Source organism: Protomyctophum parallelum (assembly GCF_964188405.1).
Source record: "Protomyctophum parallelum genome assembly, chromosome: 2".
In the NCBI taxonomy this organism is placed as follows: domain Eukaryota; kingdom Metazoa; phylum Chordata; class Actinopteri; order Myctophiformes; family Myctophidae; genus Protomyctophum; species Protomyctophum parallelum.
Genome location: NC_139699.1, coordinates 35,200,722 through 35,220,782, shown reverse-complemented (window position 1 = coordinate 35,220,782; position 20,061 = coordinate 35,200,722). Strand labels below are relative to the sequence as shown.

The 20,061-nt window shown below is 44.5% G+C and overlaps 1 protein-coding gene across 4 annotated transcripts in view; it reads right to left on the bottom strand.

The window, feature by feature from the left end:
- Positions 1-3,895: 3,895 nt before the first annotated feature.
- Positions 3,896-20,061, bottom strand: part of ankrd11 (ankyrin repeat domain 11) — a 194,890-nt gene continuing 178,724 nt past the window's right edge. Inside the window, exons 7-14 of one of the 4 annotated variants that reach the window (XM_083792479.1) lie at positions 19,262-19,404; positions 17,765-17,912; positions 13,145-17,666; positions 10,189-13,000; positions 9,904-10,002; positions 9,444-9,599; positions 9,233-9,325; positions 3,896-8,463 (exon numbers count right to left, since the gene is read on the bottom strand). In XM_083792479.1, coding sequence (XP_083648605.1) covers positions 8,278-8,463; positions 9,233-9,325; positions 9,444-9,599; positions 9,904-10,002; positions 10,189-13,000; positions 13,145-17,666; positions 17,765-17,912; positions 19,262-19,404 — 8,159 coding nt within the window. In that variant the 3' untranslated portion in view covers positions 3,896-8,277. The remainder of the gene's footprint in view (positions 8,464-9,232; positions 9,326-9,443; positions 9,600-9,903; positions 10,003-10,188; positions 13,001-13,144; positions 17,667-17,764; positions 17,913-19,261; positions 19,405-20,061) is intronic. The other 3 variants (XM_083792481.1, XM_083792480.1, XM_083792482.1) reach the window with 3 other exon arrangements.

The window sequence follows — 20,061 nt, the reverse complement described above, 5'->3', positions numbered from 1 at the left end:
AAAAGGAAAACACCATGATGAAACACACCAACATAAAAAACAGAGATATTGCACACTTGATAAAGTGCAACTAGTCAATAAAGTGCATCTAGTCAGTTGTGGTTGCTGCCATTTAGCAAACTCTGATTAAGCAAGCACTGTGGAGTCCTATTTCCTGCCAGAAGGTAGTACCTCTTACTTACGGTTCAATACATGCAAATGGTCAAATTTCAGGGGGGGGGGGGGGGGAAGGGCACCCCCATGACGATCTTCCCAGCCATATTTGCTAGCCTAGTAATTTGAGATCTGTACAGTTAGGTTGCCAAACCAGCTGAACATACCATATCTCAAGATAGATTATATACTAGCCCTGTAAAACGTCAACATAATATTTACACTGACTCCGAAAAGACTAAGGGCTATCTCTTGCGATACCCCTTTAACCCACACGTACAGTACAGCACCACTCACTTCAGACTGTTCTGATTTTTAGCTTGAATATTGGCTTTGTTCATATTCTTTACGAGGTTGTATGAATTTCGAAATGAAACTAATGGAAGGAATTAACAACCCCTCTACCTGCTCTCTGTAAGAGGTGTTGTATTGTATTGTAAATGGTGCATTTATATAGCTCTTTTATCCAAGACGCTTTACATAGATTGTGCATTACAGTCATCCATTCACACACAGATGGCAGAGGAAACTATTCAAGGCACTAGGGGTTTAGCGTCTTGCTCAAGGACACTTCGACACTAACTCCGGTGGAACCCGGGATCGAACTGCCATCCAGTCGTTCTACCGGCCACTCTACCCCTGAACCACTGTCTATGTAAGCTATGGTGTATTTGTTTGTGATTTTTATGCCCTGATGGCTACTAATCAATCAATAGTTTGACGCCTCATACTTAATGCAGAATTAAACATTTTTTTTACCCAAACTTTCAGCAGCTGTCACAGCTCCTCCTACCCCTAGGGTGGTTGAGTTTCAACCTTTTTTAAATGGGTAACTTTACAAGCACATTTGTTAAGACATTTCTTGGTATGGAATTTATTCCAAGATTGGCAAGGTTTTTCTGATAATAATCGCTGCCTCTTGATCTGGTTGACACATGCAATTATGTTTTTCTCTTCTCAATCATATTACTGTGATGCACTGCAAGCATGCATCATATTTTCTATAAAATGAAAAAGATATACATCATCATACATCATTTCATAAACAAACTGAATTTAAGTGATTGGTTAGCCGATTTGCTCTTCTACATGTGACGTACATTTTCCCTTCATTGTCAATGGCATTTAAATGCCACTGAAATGCCACAAATATTCATATTTGTGGCATATTTGAGGCACATATGACCTAATTTCTCCTTTCATTGTCAATGGCAAATATGAGACGTGTGGGGACAAAAGCTGTATATAGGGCCCAGAAATAAATTAGCGCCCCTCAAAAATAAAAGGTTCATGATCGTCATCCAAGGTATACACAGCCTGCCAGCCTCATTCTCCCCCTGTCTGTAGAGGACCTTAGACCTCTTCCCTATATAACTCTATTGACCTCCGTGACCCGTTCCCAAACCTGACACCTCTTGACCTGATCTCTGTGTGCTCTCAGCTGTCATGCCCCCATGTAGGTTGATGAGGTCAGCTTTTGAGCAGTTTAAAAAAATAACCTTTGGCACAATTTCTGTGAGTCATGCTTTTTTTCCACGCTCTTCCGTTCCGTGGTGCACATCTCCAGTATGACATTCCTGTCACGGAAATGCTGGAGTCAGTTGCCTTGCTGAAGGCCAAGCATAAAAAACTAAATGCTGGAGTCAGTTGCCTTGCTGAAGGCCAAGCATAAAAAACTAAATGCTTACGCATGTTTCATGATAAATGCTTTTATGTGATGTATTCCCATGCTTTTGTTCTTGCTTAAATGTAAGTCGCTCTGGATTAAGAGCGTCTGCTAAATGCCTAAATTGTAAATTGTAAAATTGGAGTCAGTTGCCTTGCTGAAGGCCAAGCATAAAAACTAAATGCTGGAGTCAGTTGCCTTGCTGAAGGCCAAGCATAAAAAACTAAATGCTGGAGTCAGTTGCCTTGCTGAAGGCCAAGAATAAAAAACTAAATGCTGGAGTCAGTTGCCTTGCTGAAGGCCAAGCATAAAAAACTAAATGCTGGAGTCAGTTGCCTTGCTGAAGGCCAAGCATAAAAAACTAAATGCTGGAGTCAGTTGCCTTGCTGAAGGCCAAGCATAAAAAACTAAATGCTGGAGTCAGTTGCCTTGCTGAAGGCCAAGCATAAAAAACTAAAACTAAATGCTGGAGTCAGTTGCCTTGCTGAAGGCCAAGCATAAAAAACAAAAACAAAAATAGCATGATGTTCATCACAATATGTCAGCCACTTCCTGCTTGTGCCATCTCTACGGTGAACACCTTCGCCACAGGGTTTTTAGCATCCTGTTTGGGGTGTGGACACAGGTCTGCATCATAGTAGGCTCAGGACAGGCAAAGTATAGAGAGGGCGAGCTCCAAAAGTGGCATTTGGCATACCACTCTACAACAAAATGGAAAAGGGTAATCTAAAACAACCTCCCTTGACTAGATTAGACATAAGGAATGAGAGGATCGTTATTAATTGGTTGAAGTATTAAAAGTACACATACCGTAGTACTGATTTTGGTTATATAGGCCTACTATACTTTCATGCGGTATCGGATATACGATCTACACACGTTTCCCACCAGAAGTGCCATAAGGCAGGGCTTAAAGCCCCAAAAAATCCCAAGACTGAAAAAGATTTTTTGCAAATCTGCAGTGATCTCATTAAATGACCCCTATGAAATCCTCAGGACTGAAATCAGTCCCCAGGACTGAGAACTTTAAGCCCTGGCCATAAGAAGACATTATTTTGTTGGACAATAATGTAGGAGATAAGAATTCAGGATGGCACAAATTGTCTGAGTTTTAATGTAATCACAATTCAGCCGATCGATAAGAGACAACCGACGTGAGACAACAGGAGTTAGCGGCTTTGTAAAAACTGAGTATGTGCTGGTATTATTAGCACATTTTCTGTCTGGTACAGTGGAAATTGGTCAATAGAAGGTTGTGATAATTATTTTATGTATGCTCTCTTCTTCTCCAAGACCTCCTCGTGTAGCTATTAGTAACAGCCATGTAGGTACTGAATAAGAGAAGCTATATGGCAGATAGCTAATCAACCATTTCATCTTTCTTGCAATTTTCAAACCATAAAGCATGAACGTGAACGAGTCAGCTGGCTCACTAAGTACTTATGTCCCGTGATCACTTGAAAGAAGCGAATAGTCCTATATTCTTGGAGAATGACATCTAAATGAAGTATAGCCTACATTATGTTTTTTGTTTATAAGATACCATAACATAAGATAATCCGTAGCCTCACTTTAGTGAGTGCAAGAGAGGGGACCTTTGTATAAGTCACCATTTGTAATGTGACTGTGAGTCAACCAAAGCAAACACTGCTGGTGGTCAGGCTGGATCCAAGACTTCAGGAGGTCCCATTGATTGATATCATGTTGTTTAGATATTGAGTCCATGAAACTGTTGTGCTGCGCTCACACAGGCAGATACAAAGATAGTCTACCATTCCTTGTCAATGGAAGCCAACGACATGAAGATACAAAGCTACAACTAAATTGAACTGGCTTCAACTTCAGATACAAAGCGACAAATATGCAGTGAATCTTTGTATCTTTGCATCTGCCTGTGTGGACTGTGAACACAACATTAGTAGAAAAAGCCAGATTCAGGATTGTAGGTAGACCTCGACTCAGCTTGAGAAATGTAAACCACATTCCTAAAACCACACACAGAAACAAGGCAAAGAAATAATACTAAAACCAGGGGTAATATTTCAAAGTTTTATTAACGAACATAATCTCTGAGGAACAACAGCAGTTCTCGCGCTCTCTGTACATGCAACTGTAGAAAATAACAATTTTGAATTTTAACTTTTCAGTTTAGTCTTTTTTTTTCTCCATCCTCATTTTTCAGTTTCTCGCATTTATTTTTGCAGGAAATCAACAACAGCTAGAGGTGAAAGTACTGGATCCTTTTACAGCACTGACGATAGCATCAACAACCCCCCCCCATAACCCCCAACCCCCCCAATAGCTGCTCCAACAATATGTACATAATTAAACTACATTGTACAAATAAAAAAGTTACATTGTTACATCATAATCACCTGCAGCGAGCGCACTTGTCTCGTTGCTGTTAGAACCCCACATTCTACGCAAGTTTTTAGACTAGTACAAAGAGAAGGGTGCAAAACGTCCTGGGAGGTTTATTTACAAAGCTATGTACAGAATGTCTCTTTCACGCATTACAGGAGGAAAATTTACACAGCGGAGACCAACTTCAACTCAAAACATACCACAGGTGTCAGAAAAAAAAGATAATAAATAGGTTATTTCTCACCATTTAAAGAGTAGTTCTCCATGCTTTTATTAGTCATTTTCCATTCTAAAAAAGGAACAAAGAAACAGCTACAGACCGGGTTTAATAAAACAAAAGAAAACTAAGGGGGGAAAAGGCTTGAAATCGTGATTTGGGGAGGGGGGCGGGGGTCAAATTATGTTTGTGTCCAGTAAGAAAATCAAGCAAAAAAACAAGTAAAAAATAAACTGAGTGAATGTGAGTAGAGTAGAGGTAACATGTTGCTGACTGAGGGTAATATCATCTGGATGAGCATGGCCAAGTGCTTTACTGTGCATCTGAGGACTGCGGTGGGTGGGCAGGAAACTAATATGATTTTAATTTAACCAGTGATCACTTTTTATGTTAAGTGAATATTTACAAACTGCATACTGGAGAGCCAACATGGATGGATGTGTGATGGCGTCTGTCAGCCAACACAATTTCAAGCCTTTCTGGTTCAAAGAAGAAGAAAAAAAATAGATAAAAAACAGAAGTTAAAAACAAGGCAGGGCTCAAACTGTTAAAATGTGACACATGAAACTGAAACACACTTGATGTCTTGTAAACAATAGTGAGGGTGCGGTCGGTCGGGGCATAGTAACGCTATACATTCTGCTGATCCATAAGCAAAGTGATTGACATGCCACTGGTGTTTATGCTTCATACACGAAGATAAACAAAAAGACAATTTAAAAGACAAAACAAACAATTCCCAAGACAAACAAGATGACTTTAAACACTACATACATTGAGCTAAAATACCAAAGGATTTTGTGGACAAAAACACCCTTCTCCCAAAAGAATAAAAAATAAAAATAAACAGGGCTTTGAAATCAAACTTCTGGCTATGTGCTATCTCTGTATAATAAACTGTGTATTTGTCTTTCAAAAAAATATCCAGGACTCTATTACTAGCCAACTTGCCTGCACAGTGGAATAGCAACGACCATTGCACTTAACTAGACATACCATACACAGCAATGCTGACGGTGTGTAAATAACAGCGAATATTGCCATCAGGATACATGAGCAGCTCTCACACACAGACAGGGAGCCTATGTGATAGGTCAGGAAAGCTATTTAAAACCAGGGCGCACTAAAAAATACAGAAAGAATACAAGTCATCATCACAAATCAACCTTTCAATGGGATAAAAAAAGAAGAAGAGGAAAACATCTACCCAACACTTTAGCACAGGCTAATCCTTTCCCCTCTACTGTTTAATGTGTCCACTTTTTTTGGTTCATACTGAGATTAAAGTTTCTTAACTGCCGCGTGACAAGGTCATGATTATGGCAACTGCCACCACACAACAGAGCTTCATGAGGAAACAACTTCAACTTAGACGTCTCGATATCCCTGACAACACTAGCCATAGCCAAACCCCTTCCAGATTCTAAGTCCTGATAGAACTTGGAAGGCTGAAGTGACAAGAATCTGCCTGGTGATGCAGCGAAATGGATATGAGCCTATCTTTTTTAATTAAACAGATCTATCCTGGGAGGGTTCAACATAATTCTAAAATGATAATTTTTAAAATGTGCTATTCAGATTTTTAACATGTGAAAACAAATTTAACTCAAAGGGGCAATCAGGTTCTGGCATTTTCTGACACAGAGGACATTACTTTGGTGCCATCCAGTGAGTAAAGGCAGAACAGCACCTAGACAATCAGCTGTTCTCCAATATTGGATATACGGCCTGACAAACTGGTACAAAACACAAACACACTATAAAAACTCTGGAATGAAGCCTTTCCATTGCAGTCACTATCCTTCAGATATCAGTCCAATTCATGTCATAAGCCAGCTAATAGCCAGCATGTTGAATACATGAATCTGGACTGTTGCCTAAAGCAATAGGACTAGCAGAAAGCTGACAGAATGACCTGTGACCGGTTTCAGACAAAGACATTTGTAAAGACCAAAAGTAAATTCAGTCCAATGTACAAAATAAAAGACTGGGAAAATGAATTTGAAAAAGCAAATTTGATGTTTTTTTTTCTTGTGAATGACATCTCTCTCACTCATCCCACCCAGATATATTTAAATATGACTTTGCCTGACATTGAGTAACTTATAATTTTTTTCCACTGTAAAAAGGCATTTTCTTGGTTTGAATTTTTTCAGATATAATTGTGTAGTAAAGCAATGAATAATAAAGCTCTGTCTATTCTTTAAATAAATCCATAATAACCATTCTGCTACATCTGAAGGACTATACGGCGATTGGCCCCCTGGGAGGCCCTGTTTAATCCAGAAGAGTTCTCGATCAACTTAGCTAGGGTGTGGTGTGGTGATCCAAGCCCAGGTGAAGTGCATTGACCAACCCTGGACAGAATCTAGAGATGGGATCATACAACTGTGCACTGGAGTCTTTCAAATACTGACAGAATCGTGTACACATTTTGGCCCATGGGTATGAGGGGGGAAAGTGCTGCCCAAAAGTGAACTATACATACAAAGATAATTTTTCTTTCATTTATTTTTTCTTTACACTTAACTGAGTGATGTTACAGTACATAAGTTATTTACAACTGTGCAGTAATGTGTGGCAAAATAAATTATCTAGAAGGCAGCAAGTATACATTGGTTAACGAATATAAAAACTGTACATAATTTACGGAATACAACTTTTTTTTTTCTTTTTCTTTTTCTATTTTCTTTTGTTTTTTTTGTTTTTCCATTAAACTAATATTGGCTCTGTAGTGTTTCAAGTCACTTCCTCAGAAACAATGAAATGCCCAAGTAAAGTAAAATAGACAAAAAAGAAGAATATTTCTCTCCTCTCTCTGAACCACCATAATTGTAAATGTCTCTTTGAAGCGCAACATTTGTTGAGTTTTGTTTCCCGTGATGTTTTTGCAGTCCGTGGCCATTTCGTGAGTGTGTTGGAGCACTGAAGGTGGCTGAGGAACACTCCGGTCTGTCCTCAGAAATCCACTCCTTAACCTCCTCCATCTAGCCAGGCTGAGAGGCTGCACAAACAGTCTTTCCTCTCACGATGCTGGGCACTGATGTACACACACACACACACCCACACACATTGTAAACCCTATGCTGTAGTCCAGTGTGCTGCCGGGGCACTGCAGCACTTTTGTATGGAGCAGTGTGAACGGAATGGGGGCTTTCTCTGGTTTTAAGGTCAGAAAGCCCCCCAACCATCAGAGGCTGGATCTAACAGCTTGGTCGATCTGTCCAAGCCATCCTGTTATAGGGATACATCGAGGATATCCCACGTGATACACCTAGGTTCTGTCCCTGTACTCTGGGTCAGGAGTCAGGACCGAGCTCTGTCTAGTTCTCCAGGCCCACCAGGAGCTCTGGGTCTATAGGGGGGAGGCTTCTCCTCAGTCCTCCCTCAGGACAGGCACCACACCAGCGGGAGAGCTCCTCTCTGGTGCTCCCACCTTGCGGTATTGTGGTGGGTCTGTTAAAGCGGGGACCAAAAAACAAATGCAGAAAATAGAACTCTATCCCCCTCTCTCATTAACTGAGCACTGGGGAGCTGTGTCCCGCCATCAGAGCTCCAAAGCAAAAAGCTGTTTTTTTGCTCTCCTACTCTGATCAAACAAAAGCATAAAAACTTCCGAGGACGAAAGTGCAAGTTGTGTGTATTTTCTTTTCCCCCCCCGATAAAAAGATTTCTGCTTCCTCTTCTCACGGAAGGGAACTGTAAGCAAGTTTTTTTTTCTTTACTTTTGTTTTTCTATATAATATATAGTTTTGTCTCGCTAAAGTATTCTTTCAAACTCGCTAGCCCTTTCCATTCGTTCTATTCAACGAAGTCTTTTTGAGAAGAAGTGATGCACGAGTAGTTTGCTCTCTATCTCTCTATAAGAACGGGTGTGTCATGCCGGCAACAGGACAAAGTCATCATTGACGTCGACCATTGGCACATAGAAGGAGGGCACCTCATTGACACAGAGGGACTTGTGCCCTGCAGGGTCCAGCTCCTGCACCTTGAGCTGCCACTCCATTCTCTGCACCGCATTGAGGGCAGCCGCCTCATGCTGTTGCCTCATTAACAGACATGTCTGGGGGAAGAGAAGAAAACCAACAGGGTTCAAGATTAAAATATTGAAAAATGATATGAGTTGATTCTTAAAATTTGGAAGTGAGAATTGGGGTTGGCAGTCAGAGCATGTGAGCGTCGTGGAGCGGCCGGGAAATACGCTCTTCGCTCTCGACCGCTTTTGTCCCGCTCGTTCATTCGCTCGCGTTTGATCCCCACGCCGCTCTCCGCTCGCTCAGCGCTAGCCTTCATTTGTACAACGGGTGCTCCGTGATCCGCTCGGATACGGCCACTCAACAGCAAAAATAATGACGGGGGTAAAAAAATAAAATACTGTTTTCCTGAAATTGTATAATTAAACACATCGGCATTATTGCCTGAAGACCTTCGGAGCATAAACATTTATGTGTTTGAAAAAGTGTTACCGGAAAGCTGTTCTGATCCATTATAAAACCTGCCCATCGCTCAATTCAAAATCCACCCGCTCCACTCCTCGCACCGCGGCGCTCACGCTCCGCGGCGCTCACATGTTCTTTTGGTAGTGTATAAGCATTATAGAGGGTATGCACGTGACATCATCATCATACCCGGAGCTAATGCGGGAACACCTACTGAGTGGGGGAAAAACTTCCTGGCCTTGACAACCAACCAGAAAAGTCCTATCTGATTGCATTAAACAACGTTAAACTCACTTAGCCACTCAATTTGCCACTCGATTTCCCATTCACTTTATGCATGCACATACCCTCTATTGTACCACGCAAAGTGAATGTCAATATTCTAACATTTACCTTCATGCGGTCGTATTTGTCATCCACATCCTGGATCCAGGAAATGAACTGGCGAGCGTTGAAGCGATCTCTCACAGACTTGTTCTCGTCCCCCTGGGAGCACAGAATATGAAAGAATAGCTAATAAATTATATAGTTTCAGACTGAACACTTATAATGTGCTGCTGACTGCTTTCGAATGATGCACTGAGAAGCAAGAGGTATAATTTACTTTCTGTCGCACCTGGCTCTCTACTGGCATATTGTACACTTCGGAGTCTAGCAACATGGTGCAGGCACTGAATGGTACTGCCTGATTGGCTATTGTCCTTGCCGCTCTGCAGTGGACCCTCAAGACTTCCTGCTCACAGGACACAATCAGCTTTTCCTGTTAACCGAGACGGAGAGAGAAAGAGAGAGAGAGAGAGAGAGAGAGAGAGGACATTCGGTTAATGGAAATGGTTTTCGATCAACAAAGAAATCACCATGCACAGAAATCATCAGAGTTGATTCATTAGAGTAAGACGAGATGGATTTCTGATTGTACGCCACTCACAGACTTTTCTATTACATTGATTCTTTGATCTTTGATCAAAGGACTGTTCATAACACTCCCAGTGTGTGCCAATGTGGAGGAAAGAGCAATGGAATGAGGAAACAATTGGAAACTATAAAGCATGTGTGTGACATACCCTCTCAATGCTGTGCTGTAGTCTCAGCTTTCCCCGCACAGCCTCCTGCTGCCTGAAGAGCTCCTTCAGAGGTTCTGACAACGATGGTGGTGGAGCAATCTGTGAACAGAACACAAACATCACCTCACTGTTCAGTTACAGAAGGTTTGCAGTGTTGTGATTCCAAGTTTAACTAAATGAACCATGCATGTCTAGAAAAGACTCCTGGTGTGTTCTATTAGTCAGTCAGGCTAACGATTTAAACCTTTTGTGTATTCTCTTTGTAGAAAAGGGACTGCTACTCACCACAGGGATGTGCAGCTTGCTGAGTGGCTTCCCGTCCAACAGGTACGAGCCTGTGTAGGTGACGTATTCAGCGTAGCACTGCGGGGCCTGGGGAGTGATGTAACACAGGATCTTCCGCTTCTCCTCAATTTTCTTCCTGATCTGCAGGTATTCAAAGTACGGGTTGGAGCGGTCGCTGTGGTAGGGTTCAATGTCATCCAGCTTGATGGCGTTGACGATCACGGCCAACGTCTGCTGGATCATCTCCCTGGTCTGCTGCATGGCCGTGTTGACCAGCGCCACCTGGACCTGCGCTCCGGCCGAACGAGGAAACTTCCTCTTCCGCGGGTGTTGGGTCTGAGACTCCTCCTCTTCCACAGGCGGGGGGCGACCTTTTGAGGTCTTGCTGATAACCACGGGGGCAGGATTAGGGCTCAAAGTGGGTGGGGCCACTACCACGGTGGAGCTGGGGGTGGTCAAGGAGAGACTGAGCGTCGGCTCCTTATCCTTCTCTATGGACAGGCAGCAAGGGGCTGAGGTGGGGGACGGGACGTGAACGGGAGCCGGAGTAATGCTTACAGTCGGGCTTGTTGTTACGGGGGTCGTAATAGCGGGTGAGACCATCACGCTGGCAGGAGGAGGAACAGTGACTGCGGCAGGAGCTGGGGGATTGTGCTTGCTCTGATTGGCCAGCATTTGGGCACGATTGCGGGTCATCCTCTGAGGGATCTCCTCCATCTTCTTGGGGACTTCAGTGGTTGTGGACACGGCAGTCAGGGTGACTGTTAGCTTGGATGTGGTCTCCTGAGTGTCTAACAGGTCTACTGTACTGGAAATGGTGACCGCCAGTGGGAGCTGAGGGAGTGGACTGCAGGACACTGGTCCCACTGCAGGCTCAGGCATCTGCTCTTGTCTCAGGTCTGGCTTGACAACAGCCACTGGATCCAGAGGGACCTGTAAATCAGTAAGGGCCTGAATGTGCCTGTGATGCTGCTGGCTGGCATCAGAGTTCACTGGTGAATACAGCATGTTGCCATCGGTCTCATCAGGTACGTCGTATAACCCTTTGCCCTCCAACACGTCCATCTGTTGCGGTTTAAGGGACAGTGAGCAATTGACTGGCACACTCTGAGGCTCAGGCTCCAACTCTGGCTGGAAGTTGGTAGTTGGAGAGGGAACAACCAAATCTTGCCCAGCTGATTCCCCTAGCCCTGAACCTAGAGAGGGGCATGGAGCCTTAGCCAGGCTCGGTAAGTCCAGCTCCAATAAGTCTGGATCTTCATGGTCTGTGATGGTGTGTCGAATGTGGGCTGGCATGCTTTTGGTGTGGTCTGCTAGTTCTGGTTCTCGAGCCTCAGCTTCCTCTGCCTTGTCTGGGAGGGGGAGTTCCGGCAGAGAAAAAGGCCCCAAGTCATCCAATTCATCCACAGCTGCAGAGAAGGGGTCTACGACGGGGTCTGCCCAAGGGACCACGGGCTCATGGTTCACAGCGGGAGCCATGTGGTTCTCATCAGTGGCGGTGAAGCCATGGGAAGTGGGTCTGCTGTCTGGACCCACACATGGTGGCTCTGTGTCCATCGGGTGGCTCTCCTCTGTGCTAGACTTGTTGCAGTCTGCGAAGAAGGACTCCAGCCTCGTGGAGGAGGACGACGTATTCATGTAGTTGGGTTCACTGTCTATCGCCGTGTCAGGCCTCTCTGGAGAAGGGATGTCAGCCACCGCCTCCTTCTGCTCATCAAAGTCAGTGTCGGGTACGTAAGACCTGGAGTAGGAGGCATATGGGGGAGTCACAGAGGGGTGACCGGGCATATGCTGCATTTCACCGTCCGAATGGGAGAATGGACTGGTGATCTTGGAGACAGCAGCCTCTATCTCCCCATATGTCCTGTGGGGAGATTTGAGAAGGATCTCAGAGTTCCAGCCCATGCTGTGCTCACAGGAGTTTTCACCCAGGTTGGATGGAGGATGTGGCGGGGTGAGCTGGTGGACCTCTGGTGCCTGTCGCTCTGGGGATTCAGCAGGCCAGCTCTTCCTAAGAGGGTCTTCAACCTGAGGCGAGAAGGAACACAATTCTCTCGCCTGTTCTGGCTCCTCCTCCATTGCTGGACAATGATCTCCATCTACTCTCTCATCCAAATCGCCTTCACCTTCATCTTCCTCTTCCTCCTCCTCGTCCTCCTCGTCCTCCTCCTCTTCATCCTCCTCCTCCTCCTCCTCTTCCTCCTCCTCCTCTTCGTCCTGCTCTTCGTCCTGCTCTTCGGGAAGGGAGGGCAGGTAGTCAGTGCCACTAACGGGATCTGAAGCGATGAGGCTGGGCTCGCTGTGGTGAGGCTCAGAGATGTCATCGATGTCCAGGGGTGGAAGAGCAGCTGGAGCTGGAGTCGGCGGGGCAGCAATGTCCAAGCAGGGCTCTTGCGGGTCCGGCCTGTGAATGGGTGTGGAGGGCTTGAGTAAGAAATTGTTGTATACGCTCTCGGGGAGGTGTTCACTACTCTCTGACCCAACATGGGTGGATGCTGCTGTGTCTGGGGCTGGGTGAGCCGACTCCATCCGGGGCGAGAGCATCATGGGGGAGAAGTAGGACGGGGACATACAGTCCAGTCTGTCCATAGGCCCCGGTTTCTCCTCTGGAGGGTGAGAGGCCGATGCCTCAAATTCAGAACCCCCTTGAGCACTCTGCTGCCTCAGGAAGGGTTGAACCGCCTTGAACTCATCCTCCAAGGGTCGACGGACGTCTGATGATGCAGAGCGGCTGACAAGGGGAAGCTGGAGGTTCTTAGCTGGGGTCAGACAGGTGCCCTCCTGGAAACTATGGGATGAGTTCGAGTACCTGCTAGAAAACAAACAGATGGAAAGAAGGGGAGGCTGTTAGGGTTTATAATGACAAAAGAAAAATGTAATGGTAGCAGTTAGGAAAATGAGCTGTCATTCTATATGAATGCTGGTAACACTAATATGACTGTGTGTCTTTTAATACCTTTCAAAGAAGGATGGTGAGCAGGCGTTCATCGACATGGTCATAGCTGAGGAGTTTTGGCAGTCCAGACCATCAAACATGATGTCAGGGTAATCTTCAGCACTGCATGAGGGGGTTCGAGGAGTCTGCATGACCTCCTCATAGCTGGGACAGGAGATGACAGAAGTTGGTGTGGGGACACCTGTTGGTCTGTTTTGGTCTGGTCTGGGGGAGGCAGGGAGGTTCTCTTTCATTTGGTGACCAGCCAGCCAGTCCTTGGTGTTCTGGCTGTCGATGGGCTGGGACTTCCTGTCAGGAGACATCATTTGGGATGGGAGACAGACATCCTTCAGCTTCTTCTCCTTGAGTGCAGACTCCAGGCTGTTAGATTTCTTCGTCGATAGCTCATTGCGGTTTTTCCTCACCTCCTCTGTGGACTTGGTTTTGTCCTTCAGCTTTAGGTCCCCAGATCTGTGCCTCAGCTTTTCCATCTGTTTCATCCTTTCTTTATGTTTCTTGTGGCGCTCCTCGATCTCCTGGTCTTTCTTGCTTAACATCTGACCGAAGCTGGTAAGTCTAAGATCACCGTCCACCAGAAGCTTTTCACGTGGGCGAATATCTTTCCGCACAGGGTCTTTAGATTGAGTGAGTTTTTCATTTTCCTCCTTAACCTTGGACTTTGTATGGTCCACCCTGGTGTCTTTTTCGATTGCATCCCTATTTCTGTCTTTTTTAAGGTCAAACTTTGGGCTTTCTTCTTTTGACCTGTCTTTCAGAACAGTGACCTGTGAACTCTCTTTCACCCCCGATTTGACATCATCCTTGGAGTGTTTGAATGACCCAAAGCCATCAATGTACTTTTGATGCTTTTCTTCTTTTATTTTCTCCTTGTGTTTCTCCTTTTTCTTTTTGTCCTTCATCTTGTCACTGATGACACTACTCACTTTATCCTTGTCCTTTTTGGACATCTCTTTCTCAAACTCCAAAGTCTTGTCAAAGTCGTCTTCTTCGGCCTTAGACCCATACGGGAACGTATAAGGGTCTGCCTCTAGAGGCATGGTCTCCTTCTCAAAGGGCTGGCTCTCCCTACGCCCATAGGACTCTCTAATCTCCTCCGCCTTATCACGCTTGTCCACTTTCTCCTTCTTGATCTTTTCCTTCTCTTTGTCATGGCTTTTCTTGGAGGAGGAGGAAGAGGAATGGCGGTGTCTCTCTTTCTCTCTGAATTTGTCCTGTGGCGTAGATATGGATAAAGAGTCTCTCCTCTCCTCAGGGACATCTGGGAGGCTGATGGAGGAGTCATAGTAACTACTGAGGATTGGTTCATGACCCCGGTCGGTGAAGCTGTCTGAGGACATTTCACTGTTCTTATCGTTCGAGTCATCTTTATAATCATTCATGGCTTCCTCCTCCAGTTTTTCCAGGAGGGACTTTTCATTCTCTCCACTGCCTTTTGAGGGTTTCTTTTCCTTTGAGTGATCCTGCTTGTCCTTATATTTGCTCTTTGCCTTCTCCTCACTCACGTCCCTCTTGTCCAGCAGTTTCTGTTTATTTTTCTTGTCTTGGTTTGAGTCCACTGACATTCGGTCTTTCCTGTCCTTGTGTTTCGCATCAACAGAGTCTTTCTTGTCTTTGTTATGTTTCTCAAGGGAGCCTTTCCTCTCCTTGCCTGTGTCAAATCCAGCCTTTTCCTTCTTCTTATCTTTGTGTTCTTTCTCTTTTGCCTTTTCTGTTGCATGTTTGGTCTCGACTGAGTATTTTCTCACTTTTTCTGATGGAAAGTGATCCAGCTCATCTTGATCAGGTGTGGAGTCCTTCCTGTGGGAGTCGGAAAGACCAAGCGAGTCGCTTAACTTGGCCACACCCCCATTGTAGCTATCTTCCTCATCATCACTTTCATCCGTGAAAATATCAGCTATCTTGTACCAAGTTTTCTCCCGGACCTTCTCAGGTTTTCTCTCCTCTTTCTTTATCTCCAAGAAGTCTTTCTCCCTGTCAGCATGCTTATCCTGAGAGGTCTTCTCTTTTTTGTCCTTGGTCTGCTCTACAGACATTTTCCGGTCTTTGCCGTCTTTGCTGTGAGAATCTTTATGTTTGTCTTTGGCTCCCTCCTTCTTGTCTTTGGAGCCCCTGTCAGCGTCTTTCTCTTTAACAGCCTTCTCTGCAGAGCTTTTCTCACTCTTCTCCTTCTCCTTCTCCTGATCAGTTCCTCTGTCTTTAGGCTTCTCCTTGTGCTTGTCAGGTTTTGTCTTCTCTCTCTTCTCGGCTCCATCTCCCTTCTTTTCTTTCTCTTTTCCAGAGTGATTTCTCTCTCTGATATCAGATGTTTTGCCAGCAGACTCCATATCTTTGAAGAAAGCATCGTTGCCATAGTCATCTCTCACAGACTCTTGTTTGATCTTTGCGTCCTTCCTCTCTTTCGTAAACTCGTAAGAGTCTTTACGTTCTCGGTTGTTGTCTACAGAGTCCTTCTCTTTCTTCTCCTTGACAGCCTCTGTTGACTCCTTTCGCTTCTTTTCCTTTTCAACGGAGTGGCCGGAGTTCAGTTTCTGTTTCTCCACCCAGTCCTTTTTCTTTTCATTTACCTTTTCTGATGATTCCTTCTCTTTTTTCTTGATTGTGACTTCTTTCTCTGCTCGTTTCTCAGCATGATCTGACTTCTTATCTTTAACTTTGTTTTCTTTCCGTCTAGTTTCCTCTTTCACTGTCTCAACAATAAGTTTAACAGCGTTGTTTGTTTTGTATTCCTTGTATTCCTTTACAGGAGCGTCCCAGCTGTCCTCCTCGTAGAGGGAGGAATCAGAGGTCATGTCTGAGGCCCATCTGTCGTGGTGGTCGTCTGAGGCACTGAGCTTGGTGTCTTCCATATTTAGGAAGCGGTTGTTGACATCATAGCCTTCATACTCAGACTCCTCCTTCAGAATCTTCTCCTTTTTAGATTTTTCCTTCTCTTCCTTTGAATTTTTCTCCTTGTCCACCTTTAGATGTTTCTCCTCTTTCAGGTCGCCCTTCCTATCTGCCTTTGAGGAGGACTTCTCCTTGGACTTCTTCTTTTTGTCCTCTTTGTGAGCCTTCGGTTTATCCTCCTTAGGTTTATCCTTCTCCTTGACATTTCTCTCTTTTTCAGCTTTCGCAGGCTTCTCGCGCTCCTCTTTGCTGACCTTCTCCTTGTTGGATTCTTTTGCCTTCTTATTTTTCTCCTCCTTGACAGCTCTCTGCAACTCTTTTCCGGATGACCAGTCCTTGTCCTCAGACTTGCCTTTGGAGATCCGTTCCTCCTTTTTCAGATGGTCTTTTTCATGTTTGGACAACTTGACCTTGCTTTCAGCAGGAGATTCACTCTCGACAATTAATGGCTTTTGCCTTGAATCATCAAAATCAAAAGAGTAGCTTTTGACAAACTTCTCATTCATGTCTTGATTGAGCACTAGACTGGGGGCTTTCTCCTTTTCCTTCTCTTTGTTTTTGTGCTTGTGCTTCACTTTATGTTTTTTCAATACTTTACCATCTACATCGGTTTTTGAGACTGTACTGTCTGCATTGGAGTTCTTGTAGAAGTCCTTCTTGTCTAACGTGTTGCTGTGCACATTGTTGTTTTTCTTCTTGTTCTCCTGTGCTTTTTTCTTCACCTGTTTAACCGACTCTACACTGGAGTCTGCCGAGGAATAGTCGGACTCACTGGAGAGCCGTGTCCTGACCGAGTCGGACATGGAGCTGACGTCTGACCACGCAGGTGACGACACTGTCTTCCAACCGTCTGTCCTCCACTGCTTAGGGTGCTGCTCCGCTAGTGATGGTGCTTGTTTCTGAGAGTTCGGGTTACCATGAGAGGAAGAGGATGCGTTAAAGCCAGAGGATTCTTTTAGGCTCGTAGTGGAGGAGTCCTTTATACTATTCAAGCCCTTATTCGAGTCCTCACTCTCCATGTCGCCACATTCAGAGTCTGACGTGCAGAACTTATCATTGACTTTAGGAAAACGGACCTCTTTACTGACATTATTTTTTGTCTCCTTCTTCCGCTTCTTTTTTACTTTATTTTTATCTTTCTGCTGTTTGGAGCTGAGTGTGGTAGAGTCTCTGGTCTTAGTATTAGTTGGCTGGGCCTGTTGCCGAGGCGTGGGGGTTGGCGTAAAACATAACGTCCTATCGTCCTCGTCAGAACTGTTACTGTCAGAGATAATCCGCCGAACAGTTTTCTTTGGTGTGAGCGAGTTGCTTTTGGAATAGGTTTTGACCTCCATTTTGGGTATGGAGCCGAGGCTGTTGGCCGTCTTAGGGACGGGCACGGGCACGGGCATGGGTTCCTTACGGATGAAGTCCTTCTTTAAGAGGTGCTTGTCATCCACAGGCGGGACACGTTCATCCTCATCATCCTCATCAAACTCATATTCGTCTTTGACAGGTGTGGTGGTGGCAGATTTTGGAGGGTCCATGCCGGTTTTCCCTTTCAGCTTAAGGCCCTTCTCAAACTCTGAGTCTGTGTTATTGCCATCGACAGAGCTGGATGGGGCAAACGATGGGGCATCTTCCTCCTCTGACGATTCTGAAGAGAAGACAAAGTGAAATCAATACACAATTCAAATCAACACGTTGATTTCTTCTTTCCGTAATGGCTTGTGCAAATTATCTATGCCTACATACCTGATGAACTCTCTTCACTGGAGGTGTAAGTGCCTTTCCCCAACAACAGATTTAGCATAGTAGGTGAGTTGGCAACCTTCAATGCTGTTTCACCTCTCCGGTTGCTTTGACGTGGGTCCCCTCCATACCGTAGAAGCAACTTAACCACCTAAAATACAACAACAGACAATGATTACAGAATGTAAGAGACAGTACACGCACCAATAAATTATAGATAGAGGGATGAATACACACACCACACACACACACACACACACACACACACACACACACACACACACACACACACACACACACACATACTGTATCTATATATACAATTGAGTAGAGCACACTTAGTTCGGTTGGCCAAGTCATAGACCGTGACGTATGCAGAGTATGCGAAAGTAGCCGTTTACGCCTGTGCTTTGTGGCCGTGTTACGTCACTGACTTTACCTCTGCGTTTTCAACCCAGCTTTGTGGGTGTTCGCAGTTTCCCTTTCCGTGATGCGATGGACCGATTAGAGCGCCCACACAACCTGCCCAGCACGGAAAAAACACGGTCAGTGGCCAAAGAATAATGGCTGTCTGCCTTCGTTAAAAATGTACGGTTTGTGTGTGTGTGTCTCACTTAGATCGCACGGCCACAGACGTGTGGCGTTAGATGTGAGCGTGCTGCAGGCTCCTCACTCCTTGGGCTGTTTTTTGTCGCTGTATATATTTGCACATAAGTGAAATTTGTCCTCTGCAATTTACCCATCCTATTACTAGGAGCAGTGAGCAGCCATTGATGGTAGTGCTCGGGGAGCGGAGCAATTAGGGTTTAAGGGCTATATCTTGCGCGTTATGCCTAAACCCATTTGCCATTTTTTACCATTTAGAAAAACAATTTTGAATAGTTCAAATAGCCGATCTCACAATGTGTCAATGTAGATCGGCTAGTTGAACTATTTTAAAATGTATTTCAAAATAGTAAAAATCACACCAGTGTGAAGTGAGGGGCGCTCTTATCATCATACATCATCATACATCAAATTCAATATTCAACCAATCAAATCATCACAAATGTCATTCCAGCCAATGACTTTTGGCGTCATCACTCTTCTGCCCTCACTTTTGTCTTCAATATGTACTTTGCTCAGCCAATTCAATTAAAATATTGTGTGAATCACAAGCCAATGTTTGTGTTCACACAAACCCGGAAAGCTGGTATTGGAGGTGCCAACGCCCCTCAAAAAATGGCAAACAACGTTAATATTTCAATCGTGATGCGATGATGGAACCACGGATGGATGATCAAAACCACGGACAGCGCTTGTAGTTTCAGGGAAAACAGCGAGGGAATATCCTATTTTAAGCATTATCCTCTGGTTTCTTTAGTGCCTCATGTTGTCCTAGGATGATGTCTGAATCCTAATAAAATCAATCAAAATGCTGTAATAGTCTCTTAATCAGGGTTCGCCATACCAGGGCTGTGTGCTCACAATACAATATTTAGGGAAAATGTTCATTCTAACCTTGAAATGACCGTTGTTTGATGCATCATGTAGAGGGGTGTCATCATCCAGACCCTTGGTGTTGACCTCGGCCCCGGCTGCCAGCAGCTGCTTGGCCACATCGTAGTACCCTCTGTTGCACGCCTCATGCAATGCAGTCCAGCCTGGATATGATATGACAAGTGCCATAGAAATATATTCATTAAGGTCAATGTCGGGCAGAAAGCTTGGATCACCATAAAGTTCAAAGTTGTTTTTTCCTTCCGTAAATTAATGCCCTCCTTCGTCAAACTACACTACACTGTCACAATATGAAAGGAGCCAAAATAGCCCAGATACGAGCTCAACGTTGTGAGCTTGCATATCAGTTATTTTAAGCATTTCTGAAAGATTTTGAGTCTGTGTGCAGGTTTTTATGAATATCGATCCAATGAAAAGTATTAACAAAATATACTTTATTTGTGCTTTCGCAAATATGTTTTTTTTGCCATCAGTCAATACAAACAGATCACACAATACATTGACAATAAAATAAACACATCCTAACAAAAGGCTACCAGTCAATTACATTTTATGCACAGAACTGAGATGGGGCCTGCTTGTTCATAAGTCCTATATGGAACAAACAATCTTGAAGCCCTAGCCTGCAGAGAAGGTACTGTGTACTGTCGCCCTGATGGTATACAGGCTGTGTAACGGGTGTGTATTATCCCTAGTAATAGCTTTCCCCTTCCGTGTCTCATACATTGATGTCATAAATCCGTACCCCAGCTATGGTCCATGTGTGCATTAACCTCTTGAAGAATAAATAATAAATGCTG